Genomic DNA, 16,125 nt, shown 5'->3' with positions numbered 1-16,125 from the left:
TATTAAAAATAAAATTTTAAATAAATAACCTAAACCACTTGTCCCAATTTAACATTAAAAAATTTACTACTCGAATAACTGGGTTAGGTCTAGAAAAATGTTTCGACTTTAACAAATATTTTAACTTTGTAACAACTATGGATGCAAAAACGAAATATCCTTAAAATAAATCTTCACAAATTTAACGACACAAATATGTTAAATGAGCAAAAAAAAAAAAAAATTGTTTGTTCAAATATCTACGTGTGACATGACCCAAAGATTAACTATCACGACCATACCCGAGTTCCATTTAGGAGTAGAAAATCAACCACGGAAAGAGTAAGAACAAAAAATGGCTCGATTATTATGTTGGAATAAGATAAATAGCAACGTCTGGCGGGCTTGAACCTTGCACAAAGGGAGAGCTGTCATCCATGTTCCATTGACCAAGACATATCGAGAGTTTCTAGAGGCTAGAACATTAGCTTGCACGATTCATGTAACAACTCTAGTGCACTGTTAGAAAATATTGTCCTTGTCCTTTTTAGCTCTTCTCTTTTGGGGTTCTCCTAAAAAAATTTTAAAATGCTTCTACCAAAGAGATGACTCCACACCTTTATAAGGAAAGATTTGTTCCCCTCTCCAACCGACGTGGGACCTCATAGTATTGGTCGCATTAGATAAAGATGATCTCTACCTTGACACGAGATGTCACATCAAGCAATCAATATTGTAGACAAATTGGGGATCAATAGTGATTGAAATGAAGACAAATCACACAATTGCGCCCGAGACACTCAACCCATTGGCTACAAACACCGTACTAATCACCCCGAACTTGCCAAATGCAGAAGCTAGTCTCTTAACCTTCATTTTTAAAAAATGAAAAAATAACCTAAGATATCATATCAAGAAATTAGAGATTTAAATTCAAATAACAAAAATAATTTTCTATTTAAAAAAAAAAAAAAAGAGAAAAGAAGTCAAAACGGTCGGCAGATGGGAAGGATCATTAGTGCAAATTCAGTACGAACTGACGCATTGTATTACCGTAACGCCATGCATTCAATCCCCATTATGCATTCTTCTTCATCTCCTTCGTTTCCCCTTTTCGATCTCAAACATTTCACATTCAAACCACGAGATCCCCAGCCGCCTCCATTTCCTACAGTTTCCAAACTCAGATTTCATTGAAAATCCCCCACTGGCTCTCTATTTGGGGTTTTGAATATCAATCTTGTTTAGGGTATGGAGAATCCGTTCTTTTCCGTTTTCCAAACAATCCCATGTTTGTTTCTGGATCAAAGATCAAATTTCATTGCCTTTCTTTTGATCTTCTTCTCTCTCACCTGCTCTTTCTCGCCCTCCTGTAAGTATTTTCCTCTTCTTTGTATGTTTTGTTTGTGTTCTGTTTCGTTTGAACAAAGGGTTCTGTTGTGAAGGAATAGAAGAAATTTAATATAAACCTTATAGATTGAAATACAGATGAATATGATTCCTTGGACCCTTATGCCAACGTTACTATCTCATGGGATTTCTTGGTGGAGAATGGGGATACTTTTGATGTAAGTATCACTGTTCTATTCCTGATTTTTCTGTTCAATTCTTAGTTTATCCCTGTTATCATCTATGATATTGGATGAACTTAAGAATGTTTATAAAAGAGCCTTGTGTTAGAATGTTGTTGTTCTGTCTTATCTTAAGATGATCTATGATTGAGTGGATCCATGAATTGTTACTCAGTATAGGCTGCAAATGGATAGCTATAAACTCATTGTGGCCTTAAACGAGTTTGAGAAATCGTCTATGTAATAGATATTAGACATACATGCCTCCAATATTGTGAGATCCTACCTCGATTGGAGGAGGGAACGAAACATTACTTAGAAGGGGCGTGAAAACCTCTCCCTAGCAGACGCGTTTTAGAAATCTTGAGAGAAAGTCTAAAAAGTACAGTATCTATTAGCGGTGGGCTTAGATTGTTACAAATATACTATACATACTTTAGTCTTATGTTTCCCTATCTAATGGAAAGGTTTTTTCTTGATCTAATGCATTTAGCTTAGGAAGGTTGTTCCTGTAAGCAATATCATATCATTTTTTCGTTGGAAGATAATGTCGTTCAAACTCATCGAACTATCGAGTCTTGGGAGCTCATTCAACTACCTTTTTCGTTGTAAGATAATGTCGTTTCAAACTCATCGAACTATCGAGTCTTGGGAGCTCATTCGACTACCTACAACTTCTCCCCCTCTCTTTTTTTAGCAAAATCAATTCATTATGTTAAACTTACAGGTGAGAGTTTCATTATACAATTTCCAACTGTTTCGCCATGTGGAACTGCCTGGTTGGAAACTTGGCTGGTCATGGAAAGGTGATGAGGTTATATGGAGTATGTGGGGGGCAGAGGCTACTCAGCAAGGAAATTGCTCCAAATACATAGGCAAGGAGCTTCCTCATTGTTGTGAGAAGAAGCCTGTGATTGTTGATCTTATGCCTGGAGCTCCTTATAAGTTGCAGGTGGCCAATTGTTGTAAAGGAGGTGTGCTATCTTCCATGAGACAAGACCCTGCAAACTATGGAGCTGCCTTCCAAATGAATATCGGGAAGTCTGCTGGGAAAGTTGTAGATAGCAAAATGCCTGCAAATTTCACTCTGGGGCTTCCTGGATATACTTGTAGTGACCCATTTCAAGTCTCTCCAACCAAGTTCAGTAAGGATGGCGGTCGTCGGTGGACACAAGTTCTAGGTAATTACTTGATGAATGGTTAAAACTGGAGATTTTTTCCCTTGAAAGGTCACTTTTTAGATTGAGTTGAGGTGTGTAAATCTCTGTTGCTTCTGCTGAAATCGGTTGAGATTGGTCTTTTTGTGTTAGCTTTACGAGTAGAAAACAGCTGCAAAGTTGTAGCTTAACTGAACTCCTTCTCTGAGATGTGTATATTGTTTCTGATTATAGAAACATGGAATGTGACATGTGTTTACTCGCAATTCCGATCATCACCAGCTCCAGGGTGCTGTGTTTCATTGTCGTCCTTCTACAACAGCACCATTGTTCCTTGCCCTCAGTGCAGCTGTGGCTGCCAAGGGATAGAGGGAACGAAATGCGTCGAGTAACGTTCCACACTTATCTCCATGCCAATTTTAGGCTATTTGTATGACAAGTAAAATCTTCTACTGTCCAAAAATGTTTTACAGGTCAGGTGAAACTCCATCTGTGTTGCAGCTTCCACATGAACACTACACTGCTGAAGTAGAACCATTGGTGAGGTGTTCACAGCATATGTGCCCAATAAGGGTGCATTGGCATGTGAAACAGAGCTATACACAGTATTGGAGGGTAAAGATAACTATCACAAATCTAAACTTTGCCAAGAACTACTCTCAATGGAGCTTAGTAGTGTTGCATCCCAACTTGAGGAATATTACTCAAGTTTTCAGCTTCAACTACAGCCCTCTCAATCAATATGGTCACATAAGTAAGTTCCTCCACTGTTCATTTGATCTTACGAGTTTGAAAGACTTGACCATTTCTCTCGATTGTATTTGAGGTACTTTTGAATCTATTGAAGCCCTTTTTTAGTCATTAAACTAGCATTTCTCTCAGAAGTAATGGTAAAAATTGTACTTCAAACGCTCTCTGAAACATGTTTTTTAAGGCCGAGTAAAGTCTTATTGTGCTTTCTGAAGATGACACAGGGATGTTCTGGGGGATACAGTTCTACAATGATTTGATACTCACATCAGGAGAAAGAGGGAATGTTCAAACAGAGATGCTTCTCCAAAAAGATTCAGAAATTTTCACTTTCAGAGAAGGATGGGCGTTCCCAAGAAGAATTTTGTTCAATGGGGATGAATGTGTAATGCCACCTCCAGACCAATATCCAAGGCTCCCAAATGAAGCTCGCAGGGCCATGGCCATGGCCGCCACGTTCAAGGTTTTCTTCTTTCTTTCTCTCTGTATTCTTATAACAGAGGAATTCAGTAGATGACAGTGCAATGGAAGTTACAAGCAGCGAGTATAGCACAGGTTTGTGTTTTATTTGCATATGGTTCTGACGAGAATTTTAGCTGAGATGATAAGTTTTTCTCGTCCTTCATAATATCATTGTTTTTAGACATTATTCTTCGAGCTTTTAAAGGTGACCAAAATCAGGCCTGTACTAAATTGAGGCCAAATTCTGCAATATGTGTACATTATGGTGCATTAGAGTCTGCGTACTATATTATCAAGCTTTCACCATGAATGAAATATGTGTTCCAATTAATCTTACAAGATGTCAATCTAAATGTCTGCTTTGGCCTGTTACGTATTACCGTTAAGTCTCTGATATCATTAGTAAACAACCCAAACTCACCGTTAGCAAATATTGTCTGCTATGATCCATTACGTATTGCCACTACATGGTTTTAAAATGCGTTTTTTAACTGTGAGGTTGACAACAGTACATAATAGGCTAAAGCGGACAATTTCTGCAAACGGTGAGCTAACGGTGATTTTGGACTGTTTACAAATGGTATCAAGTTGGGCAATGGTGTGCCAACAAGGACGCTGGCCCCCAAGGGGTGGAAACCTTACAAGGGTGTGGAAACCTTTCCCTAACCGATACATTTTAAAATTGTGAGGTTGACAACTACACGTACCGGGCTAAAATGGATGATATGAGACACAAATGAGACATAAGAGTAAATTTCATTATAAACGTAAAAAAGAGTGCTGAAAAAACCTGGTACAGTTGGGAGCACAAGGCTAAAGTCAAGTCAATGATCTGCAAGGAGAAGACACTGTATCACTGTGGGAACAATTTGTGAGTGAATGTTCCAAGATACCATCCAACGGCATAAATTTAACCAACCAAAAAAAATTCTTGAATAGAATGTCGAAACAACCGCAATCAACATAAAATTACAACACCAAACTAGTTTACGTTGATGGGGCCAACAATGTCATAATAGCCACACTCATAGACCTGCGACACAATGTGATGGGGCTTGTGAAGTAATGTACTGCTAAGTAACTTCTCTACCACACTTCTCGATACCCCATCGGGACGAACATCAAAATATTTCGATCATCTCAGCCATAAAAATGGTTAAAACAAGTCTGAAGTACATGGAGGGAGAGAGATTAGGCAAGCATTCCATCCGTAAATCAGAGATTTCAATGGAATCATGTAATTATTTCTCACCGTGATGCATTACAGGTACTGAATGTCCAAACAGCACAGAAGATGTTCACACTGTGGGAGCGGAACTTTTTTGGATGAAAGTTAAAAAATGGTGCTTACAAGTGGTGTAAATTATAATTGATTAGACATACAGTACAGACAGATACCACCTCCGGTAGGCCACACACCTCATGTTGAACAAACAAGACAACGGCAATGACCACCAGGTGCATGCATATGAAGATGTTAACTCCAGGAAAAGGCAGAAACAGCGGCAGAGAATTAAAAGGAGACCTGAGAGAAACAGAGAGGTACCAATACTGGAAGCGATCAGCTTGTCTTGCATGAAGTGACAATCATTTTCGTTCACCAATTTGGCGAACGTCCCCAGGCACAACACGTGAAGTCAAACATGAAACCTAACTGCGTACTGGACCTGTTACTGGGTCACAACTTGAACCAGAATCCTTTTGCTTCAAAGAAAGATTCACAAATTGACTGTCAAGGTCTTTGCTTGAAGTACGCCGATGACTAGAAGAAGGTCGTAGTTGTTGCGGTTGTTGCTGCTGATGCACAGCTCTTAACCTTCCAATCTCCCTCTCCAGTACTTCCTGCTCCACTGTATATAGTTTCATCTTTTAGCTTTCTTGTAGAAATAAAAGGGATAGGGGAATATCATACTGCTCATAACATGGCAGGTAAGTGTTCTTTCAAAACATGGAATTGTCTACAAAGTAAAATATCAAGTTTGGATCACAGAAGTTTAGGTTTCTATAAAATTCATCAGTTACTTGTTTCTGCATGCAATTCAAAAACTTTCCATACACTTACGATTTCAGAAAACATAATATGTGTAAGTATATTAATAATATATAAGAATAAAATATATTTTAAATGTGTCCCTGTACTTCTCTTGTAGAACCATCTCGTCCCTACAAGAACTAAAATGAAATAATTTAAAATACAAGGATCAAATAAGGAATGCTCTAAATATCTGATTTAAGCTTTTTTAATCGTAATTATTTTTCAAGGAAGCCTATTGGGGGAGCTTTTGTTTATTAATTTTAGATTATTTCGGATTGGACTGATTTTTAATAACCCTTACTTTATTTATCTATTTCTCATGAAATGAAATTCCTTGCTCGGTTTCCTTATTCAAAGAGAGAACTCCAGCAATCATTCGCCTGGAAGAAATCCCTACCTTAATCGATTTCTAGCCCATCATAGTTTCGTCAAAAGATCTATGTAATAATAACATGAAGTTCTTTTGCATATAAATACCATAGTTCATGATTAAAACACAATTTTTCCAAATATATCACAAGTTAAAATATCAACCTACTTATCATATATATATATGTATACATATTTACCAACCTACCCTACCTATGTCTCTATCAGTATACAGAAAGGGAGAGATATCTAGTGAATAAGGGCTTACAGTATTTAATTAGCTGCTCTTGAGCTAAACTCTCTAACCGCTGCTTGAGGGCTTTGTTCTCCATGCTAAGAATAATATTTTGCTGGTTGAGAAATTCAAGCTCAGCTGAGACGTCAGAGCCCTCTGCCTATGGAATAACAAATTTGAGGTGTTCTTTGAGCTTTTACATCAACTACATGGAGCCACTAATTCATAATTTCATCATATACTGACCTGCAAAGCTTGTACTTTCCTTTCAAGCTCAGCTATATATTGAAGTTTCCGAACCCTTGAACGCTGAGCAAATTGCCTGTATAATTCTAGAACAGTTTATGCATTAAAAAAGAAAAGTGTAGAACTACAATAAAATTGTTTACTCCCATACCATGTTGAAAGATTAGAGACGATGATAAGTGTTCAAAGACAGAAATAGAGTCTAGGTGTGGAGATTTGATATAGAATATTATTTTTTTAAAAATATTTAAAAAATGCATAATATAAAAATAAAGCCATAAAATATCATATAAAATAATGTCCAATAAGACATGGGTTTTATGAAAAACTTAATAACATAGATAACAGTTTCCATTGAATTACAAATTCCTAAAAGAACTTAAAATACAGTTAATAAGTGGTAAGCAGGAAAAATAATAATAAGGCTGGACGTATTCGATTAAAACAAGCACGGCAGGTCTAGATGTTAGCCAATTTTGAGTCCAGGGTATATATGAAAATACTAAAACAAAGCAAAACATCATATACATACTGTTTGGCACGTTTATTTTCTGTATCCGACCCGGATGATTTTCCATGAGACACGTCTTTCCTTTCAGAAGAGACTTTTGGATCGTGTGGACCAGACTCAGTTGGATCCTGTTTTTCACTTGCTGTAGAAAGCAAACCATCTGCCTCCTGCGGAGGGATCAATGGTCCCGAGGTATGAACAACAATGTTCTCCCTGGGAGAACGAAGAGCCATGGGATTATTCATGGCAGACAAAGATGATTCCCACACCCTATTCTTCTGCTTTGTCACATTCGCTTCAGTATAAAATGAAGCATGCCTTGCATCTCTCTGACGATCAAATTCTTGAGATAACCAAGAGTGTCCAGGAATAGAATTTGTATATTTGAAGTCTTCTTGCACGATACTATCAAAATTAGCATTAGCAGAATCTGTATATGCAAAGGAGTCACTTGATGAACGTCGATGACCAACTCTGCGAACAGGGGTCTCCGGCTCATTAAGAAGATCTTCAAGCCAAGAAGGCTGCTCCTCTATTAGAAAGCTTTCGGAAGAAGTTCTTTGATGGTAGCTGTTATCATCTCTTGGTCTCTGAACAGCTTTTGCTCCAATTGCAGTATTAGGAACATATTCAGTATATGATGGAGAAACACTAGGGAAAGGACTTTTAGGAGGGAGTAGTGCATGTTTTCCAGAACTCATAAAATTTCTGACGTTGGATGACCCTTTTGAAGTTGCCATGGTATGAAATTCGAGAAATTCCTTTTCCTGTAACATGATGAGAAATATCTCAGAAACAGATAAACATGGACAACAGATTAAGGTTAAGAAGCAATAAAAGAGCAGTCCAAAAAACATCTGCATGTATAATTAAATTCTTCGCTGATATGCAAGAATAACTTGTTACATTCATAATTCATCAACATTTTTCCATGTGAACATTCATGTTGCTCGCTCGAATGCAAACCAGTTATCTGAAATCATGAACTATGCCACGAAGTGGCACTGAAAAACAGAGGACATTCGATAGCAGATCAGCCAGAAAAACATCAAGTAGTCAAAAAGCTGGAAACAACAAGTTCACTAACTATGATAAATTGAGGGTACCCACCCAAAAAAAAAGTATCAAATAAAAGTCGAAAATCTTACACAACCACACCTGCCAGCAGGTCCCAAATAAAAAAACCATTTACCCTTACCCATTAGTTAAGTAAGAACTAGGCAGAGAAGATTAATACCGATCATTATCTTCTCATCTAAATAGTAACATCTGATGATTCTGGAGAGAAAGATGTAAAATCCTCCCAGTTGAATTCCCAACCACATTTTCTCAGCAACCATAATAAAACCAGAATGATGCATTAAAAATTAAAACGAATTGAAAAACAATTCCAGCGATGAGAAAAATGAAGAAGACAAACAAAGAAAAAAGAATCAAGATTGGAAGGGAGGACGAGAAAGGAGGCGAATAAAAGGCGAAAAAAAATCAGAACAAATTCAATAAAATGCAAGCGGGAAAATGGGAAATAATTCCTGTCATGTAGAAACAGAAGAAAAACAGAAGAGAGAGAGAGAGAGAGAGGGAGAAATTAACCTTGGTGGCGACGGAAGAACGAAGATCTTTGAAGAGTAACGCAAAAAAGGAATGAAATTAAAGCGAAAATGATTTCAAAATTCACCTTCTTTCTAGGGTTTGTATTTCCAAATTCCACCCCCACCTCTCAAGATGCTGAGCTTCCCTCTCTCTCTCTCTCTCCCTCTCTCTCCTCTTTTCTCCCAAGTCTGAGACTGAAATTAAGTGGCAGGAGACCTGAATTGAAAATTTTAATTAGAATAATTAAAAGTAATAAAAAAAGATGTATAAATTATCATTTTCCAGCTCTTTTTTCTTTTTTTTTTCTTTTTTTTTTTGCTGCCAAATCCATTTATTTTATTTCAATTTTTATAATTATCTTCAAAATTCAACTAAATTTTTTTCCTTTTTTAACTACTTTAAATTCTTTATCCAAATTTCAAAATGAAAGTTTTTTTTAACCATTTTGTATTTTTTAATTAAATTTATAAATACTAATTCAATCTCTTTTTTTAAGAAGCATGTGAGTGAAAACAAAATATCATAAGAAGACTCGTGTTGAAGTCAAAATTTAGATTAAAACGTTACAAATATATTTCTTTCCATAAGTTCAAAGCTCTCCTTCGAGTCATTTTTATTTTTTTTTTCAAGTTCCCACGTGCTTTGAAAAAAAAAAAACTATTTCTGAAAAATAAAAGAATAATTATGTACGTGCAATGCAATTCCAAAAGAAGAATATATATATATTTAATATAATAAGAAAATAAAGATTTGTAGATTCCATGTGCCAAAGTTGGAGGAAACAACTAAATAAAGTTGGATCTCTTTGTACCCATAAGCTCTGATTTTGTTTCTTCTTATCGAGTTCGAGTACTCACCCCGATAGTTGATTGAAGTTGAGTTTTGACAGGAGTTGAACGGCCCCAGAAACTAGTAGGATTCGCAGACAAAGCCAAAAGCTACTGCACGACTTCTAGAGCGACTATCTTGGCCATGGGATTAGCCTCGCTTAAAGCTACTGCACAACTTCTAGAGCGACTATCTTAGCCATGGGATCAGCCTCGCTTAAAGTAGTTGAGCTTGACTAACTTTGAAAACTAATCTCGTGAAATCACTGCTTAAACCTATTGGTCGAGAGTTCAAAGCAAGCGAAGGGACCAATATTTAAACACAAGGATATAATAACGAAGTGCATCAAGTACTTAGAAAATAAATGGTGAAATAATTCTCATAACATTGCAGTATGTTTGTATGCACAAACTCAAGACTTGGAAATATCAGCTTATGGTACGCTGTGTAAATTATTGATTCATAAGCATACAAGTATTTATTTTGCAGATATAAAACAACAGCTCAACATGCTGAACAAGGTGAAATCATGAACCGAGAAGCTTCTTCCATTTAGCATACCCGAAAATAAGTACAAAAATCAACAAACAACCTACTGAAGTACCTCCGACGAAGTACTCGAATATCCCCTCCCGATCGTACAATGTACAATGGATGTTCATGCCAAACAACCCGGCAATTAAGGTTTCAATGGCTATGGCAAATGAAGCAATGGTCAGTGTCAACTGAAACTGAATGAGTTCATTTCGTTGGTTATCAAGTTGAATATTGACATAGTCCTCGGTGTCATCGATGTATTCCCTAACCTGCACGTATAAAAATGAGAATAACATACGCCTTAAAACTCGACTCTGACCTGTCTAGATTATGGCACAACTATAGAGAAGGAATTTAATCAATGATAAGTCGAAGCTCTCACCGATAATATCCTGTTACGAGTCCCATCTAACTGCATAAAATATGCCTCGAGTAACATTTCCAGATCCTCTACATCATTATCATCAAGAAGATTGCTGGTCACCATACTTCCGCTCCGGGTGGAACTAAGTCGACGAAGATGGGGAACGATGGCAGTGGTGCTGTTGGAAGCCAGACCTCCCAGCAAAGCATCAGATTGTTGATTCTGCATCCATTTCCTTGTCAAATATAGTTGTGCCATATCTTCATTATCATCTAATAGATGCTCTATCTCGTCACGCACCTGCCATCATAAAAGCTATGAGTATTTAGTTCTTTCTTTTGGTTTTCCTTTTGGATAAGATTTAAATTGCATTTCATTAAATCAATGAAATATACAAAAAGGGAGAGTATGATAGTTTGATGATATATGCTAACTGGGATCCATTTTTGTAAATCCCACTACTTGTTCTCTGCTTCTCTTCGCTTGATTGACACAAGTTTCATTTTCTATGAAATAATAGTAATGATAAAAACAATACAAAAAAGTGAGAAAAAAGTCTCAATGCTAGCCTAAAGAAGCCAACTCGAACCCAAGTAAAGATCAGAAGTTAAAATTTCTACATCTACGTGTTAAACTAAAAAATAAACGCCACTAAAGAAAGTTATAGAAAATCCTTCCAGTAAGTACATATATCAAAATGGCAAGAGTTCAGAAGAGTTCTCCTTATTTCTTTGATAATTGAGTTGGCTATCATTGTGGCATCGATTGTACAAGTTTCCGATGGATTTCTTGAGTGTTCGCATTTATTTATGGAGCTTTTTAAGCTCCAAAACTAAGAATCCATAGAATGTATGTATATGCAAATGAACCTTTTTGAGGCTCGGGCCGAAGAGTTCTCTCCCTTTTTCCGCCCGCCTCCTTAAAGAATGCTGGTTTTAAGTTACTATCTTGAGTATTTGGTAACAAAAAAATAATCAAAACAAGTGATTCTCTATCCATCACTTTAGAAACATTAAAGAAAACCTTTCGTAATAAAAGTTCTTCAAAATGTATATAACAAGACCCAAATGATGCTGAAATTACAAAATCAACATCAAATTTAAAGCTTCTCTTCTTCACTTCTCTTTATGGTAATTTGTTTTTTGTAAAGAAATTACAAATTTCATTGATAAATGAAATAACCACAAAAAGGAATGCCAATTATAAATTAAAGAAGAAAGACAATGATCTTTAAAAACTTAATATTCATAGAATCACTTTGTGCAGCCAAACAAAATTGGAATTAAAATTACTTTTAAGAAGATATAACCAAACATACAAGTCTTCAAATTAAAATCACTTTAATGAAAAGAACTAAAAAAAAGAAATTCTAAAAACGTGATTAAACAAGTAGGCATGCCAAACTCACCCTAAAACAGAACAGCAACAAGAGATTCAACCAAGTAGATGATCTACCAAAGAAGAGGGGTGGGCGTGTGGGTGCTCTATACCAAGACCTATTCTTTTTGGATAAAGAACTAAAGATTGTATCAAGAATAAAGGAAAGAATACAAAGGGAATACAAAAGGACAACCTAACAAAAGATCCACCAAGCTTTTTATGTTTTCTTACTAAGCTTTTAATTCGCTTTTTTTTACAAGATATATGTTTGAATTGAGATGCCTTTATTTTTCCTTCATAATGTTTGTTTTATTTTCTTTCACTACCAGCATTAGTCTCTCATTTCTTCAATGAAAAGTTTGTTTGTCGTATATCTTGTCTTGTATTGTGAAAGAATATAAAATTTACACTCTAAGGTGATTAGCTTGTTACTTATCCGCAGAGCTGTACAAAAACATTGCCCAAGACAAAAATTGTTACAGGACTATAGTTCAAGAGAATTAGACTAGGACGGATGAGTTCAGCAAGACAGAAACAATATATTCTCCAACCTTTCCAGAGGCTTGGAACTCTCCCAACGAGAGCTTCACACCGGTACAAAGATATAAAATCAGTTTCTCTCACTCCAAGCAGAGAATGCATCATTCTGAAAACAACACAAAGAAAGAATGTCTTTGGACATGATCCAAGGCATTCGCTCTCCCAGTAAAATCTACCATTCAAAAACCTTAACTTTCTTTGGAATTAGGAGAATATAAAGGCAACCAGGAAGGGAGAAGATAGAGGCAACCAAGGAGGGAAAAGAGATAGACAAAATATGGGAGAAGGAATGGCAAGAGAACCCTCCAGAAGGATAAGGGAACAAGATACGAATATCTCTTCGCTCTGGGAACACCCGAAAGTTTCATAGGATAGAAAGAAGACCCAAAACATTTGTCATCTCTCTGTCAATCAATGGACGTCAGAAGCCTAAAAGTGAAGATGAAGAGTAACACCTAGACCACCAAATGCAACCTTTAGTCCAAAATATGGTATAAACATAGAAACAAAACGCACAAAGGTTTCCCCAACCCAAAAAATCCTCCCTAAAATATATTTTTAAACCTTTCCCAACTGAACAACGAATAAGCTGTGAGAAAGAAGGAAATCCCGAATAAATAGTTTTCTAGAGGTTTTTTCTAAGGTTCATAGAACCACCACCCTCAATCCACTCGAAAAATACTGGTCATACTTGCTCACAATCACCCTATGTCATAGCGTGTCAAGGTCTAGGAAGAAGCGCCACAACCACTAAGCCAGAGAAGTCTTGTTAGGTAACCTCAAGCTCCCAATATCTAATTCTCCTAGATCCACCGGCTTCATAACCACTTCCCACTTGACCAAAGTGCAACCCTCCCCCTTGTCAATCCCTTCCCAAAAGAAATTTTTCATCGTTCTATCAATAAACTTACTCACCAGAACCAAAACCTAAAGATCGATCGACAATAAATAGTTAGGGATCCCTCTCCACATTGATCGAATTAGCATCAGCCTTCCCAGTTAAGAGAAAAACACTATTTTCTAGACAAAAAGTTTATTCTAAATTTTATCCAAGACAAGCTTCCCAAAAACAAGCTCCTTGGATTCCCGCCATGGTAAGCACAAATCCTCAAACATTTGCACATATCAACGTTTTTCTTTCACCAAGTCTAATTGCATTTTCATTACACAAGCATACATGGGGTGATAAAATAATAATAATAAATAGTAATATATTAAAACCCACAGTTAGTTCTACCTAAAAAAAAAAAAAAAAAAAAACTACTTCAAGCAGAACATAATTAATTAAAAATGAGCAAAATATGGCAACGGAAAACAAAAATAATAAGTATTTTAAAAAAGTTTGTAGAAAGAACGGATTTGGGCACACCTTTTGAACGCGTGCAAGAATACGGGTAAGATTACTTTTCAAGCTCCTCACACGTTCTAAATTCTTGGTGCTGACATTCCTAGCCAGTTCATCAAGGACTGGATAAGCATCTTTCTCAAGGTCTTCCACACTGGAATCTAAATACATACATACAACCTCCAACGCATTTTCCAGAACCTGAAACTCAAATGGGAGCTCATACTGCACACCTTCAGCAGCTTCAGCAGCTTCGGAGACTGGCAACCACTTTCCTCCACTTGAAACATTCACATCATTTTCACGTTCATCCACAGCTCCATCTCCATGGCCCTGAGATGAACTCTTCGTAGCAAGTAGTTTCCTTAGCTGATCCACAAATGGAATAACCTCTTGGCGAAGAGGGTCAAATAGTAGGACTTCTTCAGCAGTAACTATAGCTTTTATGAACTCTAAGTTAACAACCATGGCCTTTTCCCTTGCTGCAAGAATACCAAAGAGAACTCAGAAAGAATTCTAGGTTTCACATGGCTATGAACATTCGTGAATTATCAACTACAACCCTAGCTTCATGGTTCCCCAAATTTAAACTTGGAAAAAGAAATGTGGAAAACATGAGCAGGAAAATCAATGAAATATGTACACACATGATAAGAAACAACTTAAAATGTTACTCCTTGTTGATGGTTTCTTATGACGAACAATGAACATGAACAGACTAATTGAAGAGATTGAATATCAAAACAATTGCACACGGCCTTATCTCATGAATCTAGCTTTTCTCCCCATGTCTCTCTTAATTGAAGAAAACAAAACCAACTAAAAGTATACTTTCTTTTATCTTAGAAAGAAAATCCCTCGTTACAAGTAATTGCTACGATTTCCAAAATCTGTTACAAGAGACAAGGATAGGCACAAAACGGCACTTCTAACGAGTAAATATATAGTTCCTAAAACTGGTTGCAGCGTAAAATCAAAATTTACCGAGTATGTTGGAGGAGTGGGAGAAAACAGGACCAAGAATCCTCAAATCCCGAGCCGGAATTGCAGCACGCCGGATTATTGCGCTCTTGTCCCACTCTAAAAGCTCCGACTGCCCCCATCTGTCGAGACGCATCCACAGCTTCGCTCCTCCAGCCTTCTTCTTCACCTTTCCCACAGCCCCACCACCACCACCACCACCGCCACCACCGACCAAGCTGCTACCATTATTGTTAATGGGAGGAGAACTGACGTCAATCGGCAGAGGTGTCTGAGGCGACAACAACGGTGTCGACTGAGCTGCCTTCTTAGGGCGGCGACGACTATTACTCCGGCGAAAAGAAAATGGCCCTTTGCCCATTTTCTCTCGCTCGCCACCCCCTTCCTCTTCACTGTGCCAAACACCCTAAAATTCCCAAGTTCTTCAGTTCTCTCTCTTCCGAACTGTGAACGGACTATAACAAGGTGCCGCCAAATTCGTCAACTATGTGACCTCGCAGTCTTATTGCTGCCCCACTTTTCACCTCAGCCTACAACAATAACCTACACCGCCTCCACCAATAGCCTAACTCCACCTCTCTGTCAGTTCCTCCTATTTTCAAAATACGTTTACAACTTCATTAAGCAACTACACTTCTACTTCATAAAAATTTGCAAATAATGAGAAGCGAATTTGAGTGCAAATAAGACAGAAAAACCCCAGAAATTTACGGAAATCTGACGCTGACGGACATGCAATAATCGAAACCGACGACTGATTTCAGAGACGATAGCAAATCAGAAAACGACGACACAAAAAGGGATTTCAATAATATACAAACCAATCACTGAAGACAAACGCATAAATAGCAGATTCAATAGAACACAATAGGAACGAAGTAATTAGGCAAACCTTAGCAGAAGAACGGAAAACGCAGACAGAGAGGCCACGGAGGCGATTTAAGAATCGGAATCGGAATGAAATCGAAAGGATTACTTTAGTTCCAGACGAAATTAAGCTTATGAAAATTATTAGATTGAAAATTAAAAAAAAAATACATACATAAACTTTGACGAACAGACCAAAATCTTCCAAATTCATAAGTAAAATGTCAATTTGAAAACTCATTATTTAAATGTTACTAAAATATAATGAACATGTGAGTGTCAAAATAGTATTTTAATAATTTCACAGTGAACATCCAACAATTCTTCCAAAACAATCTACTAGTGATCGTGTAAAGCGAGTAACTACTTTCACAA

The 16,125-nt window shown here is 36.9% G+C and overlaps 3 protein-coding genes across 7 annotated transcripts; 1 reads left to right on the top strand and 2 right to left on the bottom strand.

Moving 5' to 3' along the window:
* The first annotated feature begins 1,033 nt into the window (after window positions 1-1,033).
* Window positions 1,034-4,258, top strand: LOC111480058 (COBRA-like protein 6). Its single transcript, XM_023125004.1, has 6 exons — window positions 1,034-1,351; window positions 1,468-1,547; window positions 2,278-2,731; window positions 2,942-3,095; window positions 3,181-3,461; window positions 3,673-4,258. Exons 1-6 carry the CDS (start codon window positions 1,231-1,233, stop codon window positions 3,972-3,974), a joined length of 1,392 nt encoding a protein of 463 aa, XP_022980772.1. The 5' UTR covers window positions 1,034-1,230; the 3' UTR covers window positions 3,975-4,258.
* A 778-nt stretch (window positions 4,259-5,036) lies between these two features.
* LOC111480298 (uncharacterized protein At4g06598-like) lies at window positions 5,037-9,123 on the bottom strand. 5 transcript variants are annotated; one of them, XM_023125271.1, is made up of 5 exons: window positions 8,909-9,123; window positions 7,337-8,082; window positions 6,805-6,880; window positions 6,592-6,718; window positions 5,037-5,769 (listed from the first exon to the last, which is right to left on the bottom strand). In XM_023125271.1, the coding sequence occupies exons 2-5, from the start codon at window positions 8,053-8,055 to the stop codon at window positions 5,570-5,572; spliced, it is 1,122 nt and encodes a 373-aa protein (XP_022981039.1). In that variant the 5' UTR covers window positions 8,056-8,082; window positions 8,909-9,123; the 3' UTR covers window positions 5,037-5,569. The 5 variants fall into 5 exon arrangements, with proteins under 5 accessions (XP_022981039.1, XP_022981048.1, XP_022981031.1 ...); XM_023125280.1 differs by having other exon boundaries at window positions 8,994-9,123; XM_023125263.1 differs by lacking the exon at window positions 8,909-9,123 and adding an exon at window positions 8,557-8,900.
* Window positions 9,124-10,089: 966 nt separating this feature from the next.
* On the bottom strand, window positions 10,090-15,957 carry LOC111480067 (magnesium transporter MRS2-4-like). The gene is made up of 5 exons (XM_023125016.1): window positions 15,776-15,957; window positions 14,887-15,475; window positions 13,927-14,384; window positions 10,656-10,937; window positions 10,090-10,542 (listed from the first exon to the last, which is right to left on the bottom strand). The coding sequence occupies exons 2-5, from the start codon at window positions 15,242-15,244 to the stop codon at window positions 10,264-10,266; spliced, it is 1,377 nt and encodes a 458-aa protein (XP_022980784.1). The 5' UTR covers window positions 15,245-15,475; window positions 15,776-15,957; the 3' UTR covers window positions 10,090-10,263.
* Window positions 15,958-16,125: the final 168 nt, after the last annotated feature.

Source organism: Cucurbita maxima, unplaced genomic scaffold, assembly GCF_002738345.1.
Source record: "Cucurbita maxima cultivar Rimu unplaced genomic scaffold, Cmax_1.0 Cma_Scf00001, whole genome shotgun sequence".
Taxonomy (NCBI): Eukaryota; Viridiplantae; Streptophyta; class Magnoliopsida; order Cucurbitales; family Cucurbitaceae; genus Cucurbita; species Cucurbita maxima.
The sequence above is the reverse complement of the archived record's forward strand: the minus strand, read 5'-3'. Positions and strand labels throughout refer to the sequence as shown.